Genomic DNA, 21637 nt, shown 5'->3' on the forward strand with positions numbered 1-21637 from the left:
AACTTCATGTAAGCTACCGATTTTAGAAAGTAACCTACTTAAGTATGCGTATGGATATGCGTACTTAAGTAACCGGATTTGAGTTTGGTTTGGTTTACAAACTCAGCAGAAATTCACGGACGTGAACTTTCTGCCAGTACGCGTACTTAGGTAACTGAATGAGTTGGTTTCGAAATTCCAACATCATCAGAAATTCACGGACGTGAACTTCTGCTTACGCATACTTATCCAGTTTCCTTCAACCATTTTGTATACACACAAGTATGCATACTTTAGGTTCCCGTTTTTGGACTTATACACTAATGTGCGAACACACTATGCTTTTATCTAAAGATGGTTACAAGATTCTAAAATCTTTATTTCAATCATTGAAACATTCTTCTATAATTAGAATAGTCGTTTTCACATACTATTAGCATCAAAGCAATTCTCAAGATATTGGAATAATCATTATCGAAACATTCCAAGTCTTACACCAAATGATTGTATCATACAAACCATGTAAGATGTTACTCGTTAATTTTCTCATGATATAAGATGAACTTGGTCGAAGCGAAAGCTTACCAACACATATTTTTAGAAATATGTAAGCGAGATATATTCGGCTCGAAATCTCAAATGTGTATATAGAAAACTATATCGTAATACGACTTATGTCTCAATATAGGAGATATAGTAGAAATAGACTTTCCAAGTGATAGATGAATTTAAGTCTCCACATACCTTTTGTCGATGAAGTTCCACAAACTCTCCTTAGTAGTTCTTCGTCTTCAAGTGATAAACGTCGTGAAGTCTAAGCTCAACTACACAAACTATGTCCTAGTCCGAGACATCTATAAATAGTCTAGAAATCAAGACTTATAGTTTTGATAACTAACATTGACAAACATGCTTGATAAAGCAACGCATGCGAGTTCGACCGAGCAGTGCTCTAACAATCTCCTCGTTTGTCAATTTTAGTGACAAAACTATCAATACATATGGATTACAAAATAAATAAAAATTATAGGTTCTCATCAAAATGCTTGATCTCCTTGGCATCTTCAACGCGACTCGAAATCTTCGTCACTTCCAAGTACTCCATGCTCCTAAAGGTTGTAAGTTCAGCATCATAGTTGTTGAATATCCGTAGCGATAACAATGAGAAAACAAATGCTCTCGATCATTGTTATACGGTGTCACAGTATTATTACACATCATCAAAGTTCAATTGTATCACAACTTTGACAACAATACTATGGTGATATGTATCACTCCCCCATTAGTCAATACTTCATCTCAACATGAAAACCACTCCCCCATACATAATGATCCGTAAACCACATGTATTTGTAGTATCACACTACCCATTAATTCTCCCCCCTTTTGTCAATATAAATTGGTAAAGGTACGAAAACTAGTGGGATCCTCATGAAATTTTCATAGAGATACTTCATGACCAAAAGAGAATACCATATCAACTTATTTAGATGCCATCATAAAGACGAAGCTAAATGCATTCATCAAGAAGTTTACAAAGATACAAGATAACCCCTATAATATTCTACAATCGCACTCCTTTGGCAATTAAGCACAACTTTAAAAAGAACTCTCCCCCATGAAACGTCATTCCCGAAAGAACAACAAAGGCGACCTTACTTTCACAAGAAAAAAAGGATTTCTTTGGACATAACCAAATCACATGAAAACATGAATTTGAATCCAAAGTATTCAAATGAATTAACCAAAAGAGAATCCATGATTAATCCAATCGAAATGCACAACTAAATTAACCACAAGAAAACCGATGATTAACTCAATTGGAATTACACAACTAAATTAACCACAAGAAAGTGATCAATTCAATTGGTCATGCTCGTCATAAGAGAACTTACAGAGCAACAACTAAATTGTCCACAAGAGAATGATCAATTCAATTGGTCATGCTCAAACATAAGAAAACTTATGTAGCAACACAGTATATGCACAAAAATGTGGATCGGAGATTGACCAATACTGCGGAATAGACAAGGATTCATTCTATTTTTCATCACTATTTGCACAATGACATGTAATAGACTTAATCCTTGTAAACAAAATCTTTATCCTTTCTTCCATCAAAATAGTGATAGACATAAAAGGCTTTAACTTTTGTAATGTCAAAAGTACATTCTATCTTCTATCAATACTTTCATACCGACATAATAGAGATAACTTTTGAACAAGTATGGGACATTCATAGGTTCACGGACGTAAACAACATATCCCATAACAATTTGCAATATATAAAATCATAAAGATTAAAATTACAAATATCATCTTCCAAATAACTTAGAATTTAAATCAATAAATCTAAAAATATTGAAGATGAAAATCATTGGACATAGCTATGTGTACTCACAATAATGGTTATTCCAAACCCTAGTTATTCTTCTAAAAACAAAAGAAGATTTACTAGACATTGTAGAGCTTTCTCAGGGCATCTACATAGAATTCCTTCTCATTATTGAAAAAGTCATTGATGATGGGATCATTCAATTCCTCCAAATCTTCAGAGATATCAATTAACTCACAAAGTTCTCTTTTCAGTTCACGCAGAGTGTTCTTTGTTAGAGACAACATTTGTTCATAGTGAGAGATATCTCTTATAGAAGAAATGATTCGAGATTTTAAATCATTTCTTTTCCCAATGAAATCCTTCACCATAGCCAAAGTTATTATCGGAATGACAAACAAACAATAGGTAGTTAGAGGAAGAACCTCGATCATCAGTCGTGTTCTTCGCCTTCATTTTCCTTGAAGAAGAAATTCCTTCACACAGTTACACATTAACTGCTTCTACAACATCTCTTTTCGTGGTACCTCTAGTTATAGGGGCCATGAGACTGTATCTTTAGAAAAGAAGGTAAAGAACAGTGATGTTCACAAATGAACATAAATAGACTCCAGGATAGATAAACCCTAAAGGACCTTGAAAAAGTCGCCACGGTTCATGATCCATTATCAATCTTAACAATAAAATATTTACTTGCTCAATATGGAACAAAAAAATCAACAAAAGATTTACATGACTTGAATCAACCTTGAAGTAATCCTTATTTTTCAAGTCCAAAATAAGGGTACGATTTATTACTATGGTTTAGATAGTAATAGAGTGAACAGAGTGTTCACATCTTGTGTCACCGGGTGACATTTCAAGGTTTGTTGAGTTAACGGACTTACTTCGTCTAACTCTGATTCTTTTGGATTTCTTCTTATACTAGGCGTCTCTGATACTTCTGTATAGTCAGATTCATCTTTTGCATGTCATCTTGAAGTTTGGTAATTCTTTTACAGTTCCTCTTGAATCTCCAACACATACTATGGACATGACTTGTACTTCCAAAAAAAGAGCAGAGCAAAGAAGATTTGCTTTGTAGAGCTGATACATGTTTATCACAACGCTCAAGTTTGATTGATCCAAAACCGGTTGGAACGACCGAGTTTGTTGTGCTTACAGTTTTACCTTTGAACCCTAAATCTTGTGTGTTTCCAAAAGCCTTTTGAACAAATAACATTGCTGAAATTTTGTCTGAGCTTCCTGACAACCTTTGCAGGTCACACTTGAGAGAATTGATCTCCTTTTCTTTTAGAAATAGGGTTTTGGTGAATTCATCATTAAGACAGTCAATCTCAAGATATTTCACCTGTAGTGATGATTCAAGTTTATTCAACAGTTCTTTCAGTTGAACGCTCTCCTGGTGAATTTCTTTAAACTTATTCAGAAATTCTAGGATCTCAGTTTCAGATTCGCATTCCAAACTGGAGTTTGAATTACAAGAAACTTCTGCCGAGAAGGCAGAACTTCCCGTACACACTATAATAGTATGTAAGACGTTGTGATACTGAGATTTTTCTTGGCTTGAATCATCAGAAGCAATAGAGAGAGAAGACGATCTCTCAGATCTTTTGCTTTTCTTTACCATATCCTTGATCTTTTATGTCATCAGTGATTTATTAGAATCAACATGATTAGAACAATATTCATCAGCCCATGACAAGTTAGAGGCTTCACTTGGAATGGTCACAACATTGAAAGCAGAAGTTCTGACTGTATTCTGATCAAGATCAAGTAATTTAGTCTTTCCCACAAGAGTACTTCTGGAAAGAGTATCAAGGTTATTTCTCTCAACGATGGCATGATTCTTAGAATCGTATCTAGATGGCAGCGATCTGAGAATTTTCATCACAATGTTCTTTTCAGGAATAGTCTTACCCAATGCAATAGATGCATTAACAATTTCAGACACTTTGTGGTTAAACTCATCAAATGAATCTTCATCTGCCATACGAAGGTTTTCCCAATCGGAATTTAGGTTTTGAAGCCTGGCTTCCCTTTCACTGGTATTTCCTTCGAATACGGTTTCTAAGATATCCCAAGCATCTTTAGACCGAGTGCACGCAGTCACATGCTGCTGAAGATCTGGGGTAATGGCATGTATGATGACATTCAAACCGTCAGAGTTTTGCTTTACAACAAGTATCTCGGCAGCATCATATGCACCAATGTTCTTTGGAATGGTTGCATTACATATTGTCACAACAGGAGCCTCATAGCCATTAACTACATAAACCCATGATTGAAAATCACACGCTTGAAGATAGGCACGCATAAAAAATTTCCACCACAAGTAATTTGAGCCATCGAAGACTGGTGATACGTTTATATAGATAACACCTTTGTCCATATCATATCGCTACAAACACAGACTTGTAAGGTCTTTAACGTGTTTGCCTGCTCTGATACCAATTGAAAATGCGGGGGTCTAACAACCACACCCAACAATTCGTTTGGCAATCTGAGATGACTTACTCCAATACACTTTCTAAGGAATTAACTAGACAGTCTTACTCAATCTATAATAAAGTATACGAAAGAGTTTAATATCTCTCACTCTTAATTCAATCCGCAATCAACAAATAGTAATCTACGAGTCTAATTGAATACAAGAGAATTCACTTGAACGGTACCAAAGACCAATGTTCAAGTATCAATCAATTTCAATCAACAACCAAAGGTCGGATTTCCAATTGATTGACTCTAACGCACAACCAGTGATATTTCAATTATATAACAAAATATAATGTAGAATAGAAATAACACAGACACCAGAATTTTGTTAACAAGGAAATCGCGAATGCAGAAAAACCTCGGGACCTAGTCCAGATTGAACACACACTGTATTAAGACGCTAAAGACACTAGCCTACTACAAAATAACTTCGGGCTGGACTGTAGTTGAACCCCAATCAATCTCACACTGATCCAAGGTACAATTGCGCTCCTTACGTCTCTAATCCCAGCAGGATACTACGCACTTGATTCCCTTAGCTGATCTCACCCACAACTAAGAGTTGCTACGACCTAAATTCGAAGACTTGATAAACAAATCTGTCTCACAATAAAAAGTCTATAGGATTGAATAAATCTGTCTCCCACAGAAATACCCAAGAGGTTTTGTTCCGTCTTTTGATAAATCAAGGTGAACATGAACCAATTGATAAACCGGACTAATATTCCCGAAGAACATCCTACTATTATCAATCACCTCACAATAAACTTAATCGACTAGCGAAACAAGTTATTGTGGAATCACAAACGATGAGACGAAGGTGTTTGTGACTACTTTTCTATCTTGCCTATCAGAGATATAAATCTCAAACCAATTTTACAATTGGACTCAATCATGATCGATAGAAACAGAAAGATCAAATCACATAACTACAAAGAGAATAGTTGGGTCTGGCTTCACAATCCCAACGAAGTCTTCAAGTCGTTAACCTACAGGGTCTCGAGAAGAAACCTAAGGTTAAAGGAGAATCGACTCTAGTTATGCAACTAGTAACACACATGAGGTGTGGGGATTAGGTTTCCCAGTTGCTCGAGTTCTCCTTTATATAGTTTTCAAATCAGCGTTTGCAATCCAAGTTACCTTGGTAACGAAGCATTCAATATTCATCGTTAGATGAAAAACCTGATTCAACCAAGCTTCTTTCAACCATTAGATCGAACTTAGCTTGTTACACACAAATGAAATGTACCCTCATTTAGGTTTATGTAACCGTACCCAAACGTCTACACCATGTTGGTTCACAAATAGTTAACCGAGGCTAGCCATATGATTACTCTTATAATAACCTTATTCATCTTAACCATAACTAGTTCAAATGACTCAAATGAAACTAGTTAAAGAGTTTTTCAATTGATATATTCTCATAGATTTATACAAGAACACAATTGAAGCAATATCGGTTTGATTCACTCGAATCAAGACATGAACATTATAGCCACGGTTTCCAAAGATTGCATTCCTTATTAATAAATGTTTAAGTTCATGTACACTACCGATTTTTGAAAGTAACCTACTTAAGTATGCGAACGGGTATGCGTACTTAAGTAACCGGATTTGAGTTTGGTTTGTTTTTCAAACTCAGCAGAAATTCACGGACGTGAACTTTCCGCCAGTACATGTACGGCTACGCGTACTTAGGTAACTGAATGAGTTGGTTTTGAAATTCCAACATCAGCAGAAATTCACAGATGTGAACTTCCGCCAGTATGCGTACGGGTACGCATACTTATCATGTCTCCTTTAACCATTTTGTATACACACAAGTATGCATACTTTAGGTTCCCGGTTTTGGACTTATACACTAATGTGCGAACACACTATGCTTATATCCAAAGATGGTTACAAGATTCTAAAATCTTTATTTCAATCATTGAAACATTCTTCTATAACGACAATAGTCGTTTTCACACACTATTAGCATCAAAGTAATTTTCAAGATATGAAATAATCATTATCGAAACATTCCAAGTCTTACACCAAATGATTGTATCACACAAACCATGTAAGATGTTACTCGGAAATTTTCTCATGATATAAGATGAACTTGGTCGAAGCGAAAGCTTACCAACACATATTTCGAGAAATATGTAAGCGAGATATACTCAACTCGAAATCTCAAATGTGTATATAGGAAACTATATCGTAATACGACTTATGTATCAATATAGCAGCGCGAGATAGAGTATAAATAGACTTTCCAAGTGATAGATGAGTTTAAGTCTCCACATACCTTTTGTCGATGAAGTTCCACAAGCTCCCCTTAGTAGTTCTTCTTCTTCAAGTGATAAACGTCGTGAAGTCTAAGCTCAACTACACAAACTATGTCCTAGTCCGAGACATCTATAAATAGGATAGAAATCAAGACTTATAGTTTTGATCACTAACATTGACAAACATGCTTGAGATAACAACGCATGCGAGTTCGACCGAGCAGTGCTCTAACAGTAAATATTCAAAGTGGTTATTATAATTATCTTTGATGCACCTATAAACTTAGAAGAGTCTAAGTTCGACTCAAGGTGCTACCACACTGCCAATAGTGAGTCCAAAATGTAATGACTCGACGTTGGTATGAACACTTCTTATACTCTTTGTAGAGATCTCCCTACCTATTTTACTCCTAAGAAATAGATTGGAACATGATACATGAGAATTGTTACATGACAAGCTAAAATAGATATGCATGATAATCTTTCTAATCACAATATGATATTTTAACTTAAGTTACGATTTCTGTGTAGAACTCTCAAGACATGACAATCAAACATATTATGGGAAAATCATTCACCATTATTTGAGTAATTATAGATTAAGGGTAAAGTTCTTATAAACGACAAACCAACACTACTAATGATACATATACCATAAGTACCGATTTATGTTTACCTAACTTGATTTTTTTTTAAGTTCTTAAATATACAGGTGTTGATGGTGGTTTTTAGCTTAGGGTTAAAATCGTAAAACTGTACAACTGACATGACGTCACTATGACCATTAGCACATTTATTGAATCAATCAGCATGCCTACGCAAGAATTACCGGGATACCTTTTTTTTATGGGTCATGTTCCAAGGCATGCCAACCATGCCAGCCGCACCACTGTGCCAATGGCAAACCATGCCAGCCACATCTCCGCGCCAAGGCATGCCAACCATGCCAGCCGCACCACTGTGCCGATGGCAAACCATGCCAGCCACATCTCCGCGCCAAGGCATGCCGACCATGCCAGCCGCACCACTGTGCCAATGGCAAACCATGTCATCCACATCTCCGCGCCAAGGCATGCCAAACATGTCAGACGCACCACTGTGCCAATGGCAAACCATGCCAGCCACATCTCCGTGTCAAGGCATGCCAACCATGCCAGCCGCACCACTGTGCCAATGGCAAACCATGCCAGCCACATCTCCGCGCCAAGGCATGCCAACCATGCCAGCCGCACCACTATGCCAATGGCAAACCATGCCAGCCACATCTCCGCGCCAAGGCATGCCAACCATGCCAGCCGCACCACTGTGCCGATGGCAAACCATGTCAGCCACGTCTACCGCGCCAAGGCATGCCAACCATGCTAGCCGCGCCATGCGCCAATGGCATGCCAAACCCTTGGCCCCACCATGCCAAGCTAACCGCACCTTGCCTTGGCCCCACCATGCCAATTCAACCGCACCTTGCCTTGGCCCCAATCATGCTAGACGCACCATGCGCCAATGGCATGCCAAACCCTTGGCCCCACTATGCCAAGCCGTCCGCGCCATTTGTCTTGGCCCCACCATGCCGGCCTTCCCTATGCGGCTACCAAAACGAAGGCGTGCGATGATCAACGACCACCCTTTAATCCTAGATGCAAATGCTAGCCGTCCAAGATCTCCAAACAACGCATGGTAACCTTTGGCCCAAAACCCTAGTTTTGGCCACGCCAAACCGCGCCAAGGCATGCCATGCCACATGTGCCAATGGCATGCCAACCACCTTGTCGCGCCATACCATGCCTTCCTTCCCTATGCGGCTACCAAAACGAAGGCGTGTGACGATCAACGACCACCTTTCAATCCTAGATGCAAATCCTAGCCGTCCAAGGTCGCTAAACAATGCATGGTAACCTTTGGCCCAAAACCCTAGTTCTGGCCTCGCCAAACCGCGCCAAGGCATGCCATGCCACATGTGACAATGACATGCCAACCACCTTGTCGCGCCATACCATGCCCGCCTTCCCTATGCGGCTACCAAAACGAAGGCGTGCGACGATCAACGACCACCTTTCAATCCTAGATGCGAATCCTAGCCGTCCAAGGTCGCCAAACAACGCATGGTAACCTGTGGCCCAAAACCCTAGTTTTGGCCACACCAAACCGCGCCAAGGCATGCCATGCCACATGTGCCAATGGCATGCCAACCACCTTGCCGCGCCATGCCGGCCTTCCCTAAGCGGCTACCAAAACGAAGGTCTACAACAATCAACGACCACTTTTTCATCTAAGGTGCAGATCTTAGCCGTCCAAGGTTACCAGCTAACGCATGACAACCTTTGGCCCTAGTTTGGTCGCGCCTAAACAAAGCCTAAACCCTAACTTTTGGACGTGCCTAAACTGGGCCACATTAAATCCATACTGATCATACTTTCATACTACTGGCTACCAAACGAAAGGTTACAATAATCAACGGCTACCTTCCTGTTAAGATGCAAAATCTCGACCATCGAAGGTTACCACCGAGCCGGCAAGTCTCCCAAGCTCAACTTTCCAGACAACAACAATGTGCTACATGTTTTCCATGAAAACACTCGAGATATCAACGCATGTCACAAACTTGGGGATGCTCATTGGGTATTGGTTTGGCGGTTTACAGCGTGCGGCGTACACTACGCCTGTTATAAGAAAGTGTCATAAGGATGAGGCGGTTAATAAATACAGGGAGTAATGGTGAAACGATTTCTTTTATGGAACATCAATTCCAAGCATTACCGGTTACCACCTCCTACCGTTTGCTCACCCGTTTTCCATTTCTTAATGAGACCAGAGTACGTTTCACTTCGACTTGTATAAATAGGCATTACCTATTTCCACCGAACAACAAGTTCAGGTCAGGAGCATACAACACTCAGAAAATATTTGCTAGCTTTCCATCTGTTAGCTTCCCACTTTTTGATACAAGTCGTAAAACAACTACTCTTCCAGAATCAACTATTCTGGTCTCAACACTCTCTTCGCTTCCCTCCCCAAAACCAACCCTTCTCCTTCACTTTGTGACCGAAGCAAGTATGGAACGGCCATTTCTTGGTTTAGTCCGGATTTGTACAAATTGATCTCTCGAATCTAAAGTACTCCCTTGCAGTACATTGTTTAGGGTTTAAACTCGTTTCTCACCCACACACCCGAAATTACCAAAATCAGCAGAAATCGGTTTCACCCTCAAACAATAGGTAAAAAGAAACAAATAAAGCCGATGACTTTTGTATTTGTTGAATTACATAGAAGAAATTTCGAGTTCAATATATTACTTGATAAATCTCGAATCATATTTCAAGAAATGTAAGTTCTAAAGAACTCATCGCATAGTGGGTAAAGAATATTTTATTATTCAATATATTGTAATTGCGTAAGAAGTTCGTAGGAGACGTCACATTATATCCATGTTCACGGACTAATTTGACTATTACACTTTGAGTTTTTTTTATAGTATAGCTGATGAATAAATCTCTTATTAATTCACTACACGAATTGATTTGGTCAGTTCCCGAAAACTAGTTGGTTTTGAGATGTTCCTGGACATTTTTGAGTCCTCAAGTAAATATACTGATTTACTCAGTAGGCGAATCGATTTATTTTAAGAGGCTCCTGGATACTTAAGTATATTACTTACATTTCTAATGAGTTTAAAATATAATATGGAAGGGTCACCTCACCCATCTCCAATTGGTTTTGAGTTGGATGTCCGCAGGCTTTAACATGATATTAGAACAAGGCATGTACAATAGGTTCAACGCCGAATTAATGACCTACCAAAAAAATGGCTACCCGGACAGAGGTCCACGTGTTAGAAGTCATGCCTCACATGTGAGGGGCCTGTGCGAAAGGATTGTTGTCCCGCATTCCTAATAAACTCATAATGAACTCAAAATATAATATGAAAGGGCCATTCCGCTCGTGGCCAATTGTTTGTGTGTTGGATACTCGCAGACTTTAACAGACACCTAAACCTGTTATAATAAGAATATATATATAATTTTTAATATAGGGCTAGTTCATATATTACTTACATATGATCCATTGTGTATTGACGCTTCTCATCTCTCCTATCGAATTTTTAGGGCTCGAACTTGAGTGACAGAGAGAAACCATGTAATACTATATTTTGTTCAGTATAATAATGATTTGTTGTGTTATTATTGTGGTTATCATCAATTGTAGTTTGAACTTGGATTTAGACATATTTAACGAATTTAACTTTTATAAATATTTTTTTTTTATTTATAAATATATATAACCTTTTGGTTTTAATTTCTTTAGTCGTAGTAGTATTATAAAAAATACATTAGAGTATCCGCATTTAATCCGGTTCATTTATAGATTTAGTGGATGCAAAATTCGTCAAATGCGAGATTGGATGTGAATGAGACTAAAACATGTACAATTCGGACCATGGTTACTCTTCTAATCTGAAATTTTGCTTGTATATCACTTTGGAGTAGGGGTGAGCATTTGGCATGGAATCCGTGGACTCGACCAGATAATCGTATTTTTGCGGGTGAATATCCGGACCGTTTTCTAATGGGTTGGACGGGGGTGAGATTTTTGAAAACAACTGACTTCGAATTGGGCTCGGATGCAACCTTGTAAATCTATTGGACATCCGGACGTGTTAAACTATAAATTGATGTTTTTGAAGAGACATGTGAAGTAGCTTTCAATACGTTTACGTCCTGGCATATTAGTATGTTTTGACTTCAGGAATGGTACACACAAATTAACTGTCTTAATTATGTTTTTTTTGGGCGTCAGATCTCTGTTGATAGGGTAAAGTGGATAGGAGAAGCTAGTTCAAGCCACAACAAGCCCAACCCCCTTACAGGTAAAAGAGAGAATGTGAAGGAGAGATGAATTAAATGTCCCATCTTAAGTATCCTTTCTTTCCTTTTTATAATAATCCTTCCTCTTTTCCTTATGAAATAAACACTCATAAGACTAATATATTACAAAACTACCATTTCCCTCTTTTCCAGGTTATCAAGGAACTAGGAAAAGGGCCCATTTTTCTTGGGATGAAGCCAACCAGTTCAAGATTTTCTTTCTTGGACTAGGTCCATCAATTATCCTATAGGTTGGACCTAGTCCCCAAGTTCCTTCTTCTTAAGGGGAACCATTAATAGCCTAAGGGGCTACCTCTTTTAATTATTTTTATGTATCAACAATTTCCAAGGTGTTAATTATGTCAATGTGCAATATTTTACCTTAGAAAACTTTCTCTGAGCGGTTATGTTAAGGTGATATCTTATGTTTGTGGCAAAATAGTAACATGATGTTGTGGTGCTAAAGCATATATCTACTAATTCTCCGTTCTGAAATGACCTAGATATTCTTGTTTTAAAAATACGAATTGATGAAATCACTTTTGTTGTCTTTATTTCTCTATTATAAATTTTAACTATAAAACAAATCCATTGGATTAATCGCATCCAGTCTATCCATTCATCGGATACAAATTCGTTGAATGGTGGATTGGGTACGCATGTCAAATTTGAAATCCGCAATTAATTGGATTGGTTACGGATGTGGTGAAAATCGGATCATACCAGCCCATGCTCACCCCTACTTTTGAGTGGGTTTGCACTTTGCTTTGATTGGGTAATAAAGACCTGAATTGAAAATATTATTGGGCTTAGTCTAGTTGCAGTCAAGCAAATACCTTAAGCTGGAATCGTAATGGGTCTAAAGAAGGGCATTGGTGTACTACGGATTGCTGATAGCTGGGTCATTCCGAATAGCGGCGGAAGGAAAAGGAGGGTTTTATGGTGCAAGTTAGCTAATGTAAACATATAGGCTATGATGTTTTACTGAAATCATACCGAATAAATGTTGGTGCTTAAATGTAAGATACAAAAGCCTAGCTAAATACATAAATGTGTGTATTTTGTAATTTTACTTATCATAACGATTGATTATCCATGCTTAGGGTGATGATGAGTCATGCTTAAATGACGCGAACATATTTGTGAAACTAAAAATACGGAGTTTCGATGAGTTAGTTATCGTTATAATTCGATACATCATTCTGGATTTCTATTGCTTTCCGTTTGGGGTAGGCTGAGACTTGATTACTGTATCAGCGTCACCCGGCCCTTTCGTAAGCTCTACCATCACGGCGTCACCCCTTTCATGAAGGGAGCTTGGCTCATTTCATTTAATTAAAATCCTTTCATTTCTTTGAATCATTAATAAGTCATAACAAGTTCCAAATAAATTAATAAATGGGTATTACCTCACCTCATTTTGCATGAGGCTTATTAAATAAGTAAAGTGATCCTTTCTTACAGAAAAAAGAAAAACAAAGGCAAATGCGCATTAGCAAATTAGTATAAACAAAATATGCAGTATATATTATCTCGCAGAATAGTTTAGTTACTGATAATTTATCGTGCAGCTTTAGATTATAAAACAAATTATCATATACCTAATCAAGTCTCTCACCCTTTACCTTATCAATGATCAATGAATGAATATGTTCTTATCCTAACATGCTGCTAAGTGCTTTCAATCGAAGACATCAGCAAGACAACACTAATCCATGCTTTATCATATTAAATGTCACCTAGCTAATGTTTAACGTGGTCCTAAATATTAAATGTTGCTAGTGTTTAACGTGGTCTTTCGTGGTGCTGGGGTGGTTAATTAAGAGAGCACTTGGACTACATATTTGGTTCTATAAATACCAATCCTTAACCGCATTAACCATAAACAAGATCAACACAAATTAAGTAGAAAGCACATTTCTTTCTCATTATTCGAAAAAAGCTTTCATTTTTTTTCAGCGCCATGACTAATACAGACTTATCCATGATCCTTCCTAGGGTTCTTATAGTCTCTAGACGTACTGTCCGGAAAAACAAGTTTGTTGATTTTGTCGGTAAGTCGCATTAATCTTTAGTCTGTTAATTAACGACAATTATCTCCAAATGTAGAAGTTTTTGGATCAAACATGACCTTCTTTTTTTTGTTATTTTATGTTTACAGGTGAGTATCATCTAGATTTGATAGTAAGTTATGGAGCTGTGCCAGTGATAGTACCTAGAGTAACTGGGGTACATTTGTTACTCGAGAGTTTCGAACCTATACATGGAGTTGTACTTTGTGAAGGTGAAGACCTTGATCCATCCCTTTACGAAGACGAAAGGTCTGGTCTTTCACCTGAAGAATTAGATGAGATAAGACGTTTACATGCTAGTGATACTGCCGTGGATCGCGAAAAAGATTCAATAGAGTTAGGATTAGCAAAACTTTGTCTTGAAAGAAACATTCCTTACTTGGGTATCTGCAGAGGTTCGCAAGTTCTTAATGTGGCATGCGGAGGAACATTATATCAAGATATAGAGAAAGAATTACATAAACATAAATCATCACAAGAAGGAGAAGCTGTTACAACTGAAAGAGTTGTCCACATGGATTATGACAATTATGATGGGCATAGACACGTTGTGAAAGTTGTTGAGAAAACTCCTTTACATGAATGGTTTATAGATTCTTTAGAAGAAGAGAAAATGGAGATTATGGTTAATAGTTATCATCATCAAGGTGTTAAAAGATTAGCACAGCGGTTTGTTCCCATGGCTTTTGCTGCCGATGGTTTGGTTGAAGGGTTTTATGATCCTGATGCCTACAACCCTGAAGAGGGTAAGTTTATAACGGGGTTGCAGTTTCATCCTGAGCGAATGAGAAAGCCTAACTCTGAGGAGTTCGATTATCCTGGTTGTCCTGCTGCTTATCAGGTAAATACTCGGCTCCTGCACGTAATGTTTAAAGTGTACTCGTTAACAAGCTAGACTAGATAGGGTAACTTCTCTATTAATTAAATAATGCGGATGCACGAGAGCGAGCAGGATCCAAAAATTGCTTGGTATGATCAATAATTTTGGTGTGTTTTATTTCCAGGAATTTGTTAAAGCTGTGGTTGCATATAGGAATAAGCTGAATGCTGCAATATGTGTGCCCAAGAGTGTACTTAATAAAGAAATGGAGAACAAACGGAAAATCCTAATCCGAAGTTTCTCGATTGCTAGAATCATGTACGAAACAGGACAGGAGTCGCCACAGTCCGAAGCATCTGCACTTGAAGCAGGAGCCGAATTTCTTCGGGTAATAATCAATGCACCGCATAATGTTATTATACTTAAAGACTGTATAATAATTTTTAAAATCCTAAATGAATGTGTAATTATTATTTTTCTTTAACTGTGGAGTATTAATTATTCCTATTATGCTTTTTAGTCGAGCTCCACATTGAGTACACAAGAAGAGAAAAGGATGAAGCAAATGGGCGCAACAGTAAGAGATGCTTCATCATTCTTGGAGAGGTTGAGGATGAATGAAGAGAGGGAAAAAGTAGCAAGAAATACAATGGAAAAAATGTCAATTGAACAATTATCTGATCTTATTTCCCTCCATCATATGATGGGTAAAATCAGCTCCGAAGTGTTGCAGAAAAAACTTCAAGAAGTAGTCACTGAAGTTGCTCTGTGATTTTCATTTATCATATGGAACCACGCATGTGTAGGGGGAAAGAAAAGATTTTTATCACATTGGTTTTATGCATGATGCTTGCAATTTGTCTGTGTTCTTTTGTTTTGTTCTATTTTCTACTATTATCTAATCTAAAATGTACGAGAGGTTCTGGTTCGTAAAACTGAAAAAACAAAATTGCGTCCGCCGGGAGTCGAACCCGGGTCTATTGGTTGGAGGGCAATTATCATAACCGTTGGCCTACATACGCTTCTTGTTGTTTATTCTAAAAGGGAATATATAGATAATCAACTTTCTTTGAGGTCACTGTTCCACGAGGTTTGAAAAACAGGTCACTCAGCGTGACCGTTATAACGCGTATTGACGGGTGTGAGCACGTTTCAGGCAAAAATCGCGTTATTTAGGTGAAAAACGTGTTTTTTATACGTTATTATAAAATAACGGGCGTTATAACGATTAAATACAAAATGAAAAAGAATTATGGTTTGAAATTCCTATCTAACAGTTACAAAGTGCGTGAAAACAGTTATAACGGGCCTAATAATGTTGTTATAACATTTTCTATATATTATTATTTTATTCTTTTATTTTTAAAATATTAGTTGTAATTTTTAATCTTTAGTTTAAAATATAAAGAATTGTAAGAAAATATTTTTATATTCTTCTTTATTAAAAAACGGCTATAACTGGCGTGAAAACGGGAAAAATGGTCTAAAAAACTTACGTTAAAATGTTAGTTAGATGGAAAAAACGTAAAATTCAATTTTAGAAAAACGGTTATAACATGTGTGAAAACGGAAAAACGATCCTAAAAAACTGCCGTTATTTTCTATTTATCGGCATTATATAGGCACGGGTTCGGGGACCCTCACGGCCACGGTATATGGATGTGACCGTTTTAACGGGTGTTTTTTTTGGGGAAAACGGGTATTTTTCAAACCTTGCTTTTCCATCGGTTCCTGGGAACAGAAGAAGCTGTTTAACGAATAGAATTTGCTTATTTTTGGAATATTAATAGATTATTGGTGCTTTCTGTAACTATAAATACTCTAATGAACGTAAATCAATTTGATTCTATAATTTATTTTTTTGGTTTCAACTTGCGACTTGTTTTGCCATAGGATATACAGTATGAAGGAGAAGACACGATCCAACAATAATGTTGACAGAAGTCCTTCCCATCTCCCTCAAGAAATCATGCTCTATAGCATACTCACAAGAGTTCCTCCTAAGAGTCTGATCGGTTTAGGTGCGTATGCAAACAATGGTATAACTTATTCAATGATCCTTTGTTCAAATCTTTGTATTCACGGAATAATGCTTATAGGGAACGAGGTTTGATCTGTTTCAAAGGTTTTTACGTCGGGATGGATGAAAAAGAAAGAACTTATATTTTTTCCTTCGTTAACATTGATAAAAAAGAATGTACACAAATTCCCTTTCGATTACCAAAAGGAAGTTTTGGTGATTATATTCGCCGTAACAAAACGTGCTTGCATATTCGAGACTCTTTATATGGTGTGTTGCTTTTACAGTTCGATGTCCGTAAGGATATCAATGGGTTGTATCTTCATAACCCGGCTAGTGATTTCTGGCTGTTTATCGGCTCAAATATCAAAGAGGGTAATTGTTATTTTAATAGAATAGTTAGTCAGTCAAGTCAATTTGATTTGATTTGCTGAAGAACAAATTGATGCATGTTGTACATTCATCAATTTGAGGGGTGGCGTGAGATCATGTGACATATCCATGTACGAATTCAATCTATGCAATTCATCCTGCAGGATTAAGTTAGTTGATGACAGTTGTTTTGTACCTGTCACACCTATATTAGTGTCGGTTCACCTTCTGTCATTTCTTTTTTAGTTGAGTCACAAGTTTATATAAGACTTTGTCATGTATCCTGTCTAGTACTTTTAAACCTTTAGTCAATCACATTTCTTACAGTTACTATTGCCTTGTTTTCTTTCTTCTTCAGTTTGATGCACCTTGATCTTGTAATGCAATGAAACCTCATTGACTAACTTTAAAGGCTATATGCAATGGAGCCGAATTGGGTAGATAGTTTTAGGGAGCAGTTACAAAACACGTTCCGCCAATATGAACAAGAGCAATTTTGCGATATAAAATCCCTTAAATAGCTATATATATGTATATTTTGTGAGGGTTTTTTTGGTTATTGCGATATCAATTAATCTCTTATTAAAATCATGTTAGAGCATAGCTCGGTCAACCTCGCATGCGTTGCTATCTCAAGCATGTTTGTCAATGTTAGTGATCAAAACTATAAGTCTTGATTTCTAGCCTACATAGCTAAGTCTCAGACTTGGATAGAAAAGTGTAGTTGAGCTCAAGGACTTCATGGTGATTCATCATACAACAGCGAAGATCTATACAAGGAACCGTGGAACTTCATCAACAAAAAGGTATGCGGAGACTTGAACTTATCTATCACTCAAAAGTCTATCTCTTCTATCTCATACTTCTTATGAGACAAAAGTCGTATGCTATATAGACTAGATCATACACATTTGACATTTCGAGCTGAGCATTCATTGCTTATCTTTTATCTCGAAATCGTGTGTTGGTAAAGCGTTTCACTTTGATCAAGTTTATCTTCACCTAGTGACGAAAGTCATGAAAAGTTTCAATCACTTTGAGAATTTCTCTGACGTGAATCGGTCTATGAATAACGGCTACATAGCGTCCTATGAGAATGTCTCAATGATTGAAATGAGAGTTTAGATTACATAACCATGTATTCCTTGAACCGAAGTTTTCGAACTTTGTTGATCAAGAGAAATCGTGAGGATTGTGGAATTAGCTTGCCAAGTCCGCGAACCTAGTTCGCAGACTCAGACCGCGAACTGTCGGAAGTTCTCGACCGAGAATTTATGGTGGATTTTCCAAAATTCGTTTGTGTGCTAAGTCCGCGAACTGGCGGAAGTTCTCTTTCCGAGAATTTCTGCTGAGTTTAGAAAACTCAACCGATTAACTTAAGTCCGCGAACTTGTTTGTGAACTTAAGAAGTTATGATCTAAAGATGTGCTCTGAACATGAAACATTAAATTACTAAGGAATGCTTTATGCAGACCGTGGCTATAATGTTCATGAGCCGATTCAATCGAATCGAATCATCTTTGTTTCAATTGTGTCTTGTGTAGTTACATAAGATCTCATAGCAATTGAACAACTCTTTAACTAGTTCATTTGAGTCAATTGAACTAGTTATGGTGAAGAAGAACAAGGTTAATATGAAATACTCATATGGTTAACCTTTTGGGTTACTATGTTGAACCAACATACACGTACACGTTTGAGCATGGTTTTCACGAACCTAGTAAACGTCTACCCAAGTGTGTGTGTCAAGCGAAGTTTTCGATCTAACGGTTGAGAAATATTAGCTTGAATCTAAATCAGGATTTCATCTAACGGTGAATAAGGATTTCTTTGTAACTAAGGCAAAACCCTGATTTGAAGGCTATATAAAGGAGACATCTAGTGTTGTGCAAAACTAATCCCCACACGTCTGTATGCTACTAGTGCGCCCGCTAGAGTCGATCTCCATTAACCTTTGATTTTCTTCTCTAAAATCAGGTTAACGACTTAAAGACTTCATTGGGATTGTGAAGCAAACCGATACTACTTTATCGTAGTTGTGTGATCTGATCTTGCATCTTCTATCGTACGAGTACAATCGATTGATTGGCTTGAGATCGTGAGAGTTCTCTGATAGGCAAGATAAAGAAGTCACAAACATCTTCGTCTCACTGTTTGTGATTCCTCGACAATCCGCTTGTGTAGTCAGGAAGGATTGTAGAGAGGTGATTGATTAATCTAGGTTGTTCTTCGGGAACATAAGACCGGATTATCAATTGGTTCCTGTTCACCTTGATTTCATATCAAAAGACGGAACAAAACCTAGGGTTTATCTGTGAGAGACTGATTTATTCTTTGATAGACTTTTCTGTGTGAGACAGATCTGTTTATTATCAAGTCTGTGATTTTGGGTTACACCAACTCTTGGTTGTGGGTGAGATCAGCTAAGGGAATCAAGTGCGCAGTATCCTGCTGGGATCAGAGGTGTAGGAGTACAACTGTATCTTGGATCGGTGGGAGACTGATTGGGGTTCAACTATAGTCCAGTCCGAAGTTAGTTTGCAGTAGGCTAGTGTCTGTAGCAACTTAATACAGTGTGTATTCAATCTGGACTAGGTCCCGGGGTTTTTCTGCATTTGCGGTTTCCTCGTTAACAAAATTTCTGGTGTCTGTGTTATTTCTTTTCCGCATTATATTTTATATAATTGAAATAATACAGGTTGTGCGTTCGTGATCATCAATTGGAAATCCAACTTTTGGTTGTTGATTGATATTGATTGATCCTTGGACATTGGTCTTTGGTACCGTCCAAGTATTCCTTGTATTTGATAAAGACTCGCTATTGTTTTTAGTTTGAGTAAAAATAAAATCAAGAGAGAGATATTAACTCCTTGAGATACTTTTATCTAGATTGAGTGTGACTGTCTAGTTGACTCTCTAGCAAAGTATTTCAGAGTTAGTCCATATAGATTGCTAAGCGAAATATTGGGTGGTGTTGTTAGACCCCCGCTTTTTCAATTGGTATCAGAGCAGGCAAACACGGTAAACCTAATAAGTTTGTGTTTCTTCGTTCCATAGAAATTGCCCTATGGGAAATTTCTGTGGAAAACTTGCTCCTGGCATCTGTAACGCACGCCAGAATTCCTTAAAGGTTGTCCAAAGATTGTTATGGTTAAAATCTCTGGGTTCTCATGATAATCTTACTTCATCTAAAAGGGGAGATTTAGATGTTAAGAAGCAATCTGAAGGAAAAAATAAAAGGAAAGAAAAATTGGGTAAACGTTCAATACGCTCAAGGATATGAAACCTCACTAGATTAACTCTTGATCTCTATGAGGAATACTATCGTGATGGATCAATTGATAAAGATCTGTTTAAAGCGTTCGAAGGCGTTTTTAAATTCTTAAAAAAACTTAATTCTGGTAAGTCTAAGAATCTTTCTGGAAAGGGTGTTGGTCATGTTAAAACTGTTAATAATGGACAACCCAGATATCGGAAATATCCTTCTTCTAGCCCGAACCAACGAAGGATAGAAAGCTCCAGCTGCCCTGACTATCATCATTATTTTGATTATACTACAGGGACTGTTCACACCTATCAACCAGATGTGTCGCATGAGAATTCCTCTGCGCATTATGCCTCTTGTTAACAAGACTGGTTTTTCCCCATTTGTACATATCTTGATGTGGGGCAATAAATGGCTTGAGTTGTGTACAGTTGTGTTGTTGTTTGGTTAACCTTCTATTACCTCTGTTTTCTTCCACTTTTTGTTGGTTGTTTACCACTTATGTGGAAAGGGCTAAGATTTTTCCTTAATTCTTGTGGATCACGGTTTGTGTACAGCCCAAGCCCATGAATGAGGGATATATATATGTTGGTGGTCCGAGAACCTTCTCTTTTCTCATCTTCCGTCCGCGTACGTGAACTAGGGTTTGTGCTTCTCCACCATTAAAGCTTCTTTGAAGAAATCAAAAGGAAGGGTGTTTGAGATTCTCTTCAAGTAAGTAATCTCCTTTTGAGTATCTCTTTATGATTATATCTAGAAGCATGAAAAGGAGTTCTAAAAGTTCAAAATCCTCTAGCTTGAATCCACCTTGTGATCAAAATTCTCTTAGAATTAGGTTTGTGAATGATTCTTGTGCTAGAACTTTTGATAGGATTGCTTCCAAAGGTTTTATAATAGAAAATAAATTGGAAACCTTTAGTGGATATGAAGAGGATTTAGCTTGCTTCAAAAAGTTCAATCTTGGAAATATCTTTAATGGCCTCGGTGAAGGTTTTGATTCTCTAACAAGGATTTTCTATACCAACATTCATGATGTTGATTTTAAGAAGATGGAATTCAAATACATGATAAATATAGAAAGGTTTCTTGTTAATAGAGAGTTAATTTCAAGGGTCACCAGAATATTGTTGGGCAACATACGGTTACCTA

At 37.4% G+C, this 21637-nt stretch overlaps 1 protein-coding gene across 1 annotated transcript; it reads left to right on the forward strand.

Annotated features, from left to right (window-relative positions):
- The first annotated feature begins 13840 nt into the window (after positions 1-13840).
- Positions 13841-15837, forward strand: LOC113277646 (putative glutamine amidotransferase GAT1_2.1). Its single transcript, XM_026526693.1, has 4 exons — positions 13841-13993; positions 14101-14852; positions 15016-15219; positions 15352-15837. Exons 1-4 carry the CDS (start codon positions 13903-13905, stop codon positions 15601-15603), a joined length of 1299 nt encoding a protein of 432 aa, XP_026382478.1. The 5' UTR covers positions 13841-13902; the 3' UTR covers positions 15604-15837.
- The last annotated feature ends 5800 nt before the right edge of the window (positions 15838-21637 follow it).

The sequence above is a fragment of the Papaver somniferum genome, chromosome 5 (assembly GCF_003573695.1).
Source record: "Papaver somniferum cultivar HN1 chromosome 5, ASM357369v1, whole genome shotgun sequence".
In the NCBI taxonomy this organism is placed as follows: domain Eukaryota; kingdom Viridiplantae; phylum Streptophyta; class Magnoliopsida; order Ranunculales; family Papaveraceae; genus Papaver; species Papaver somniferum.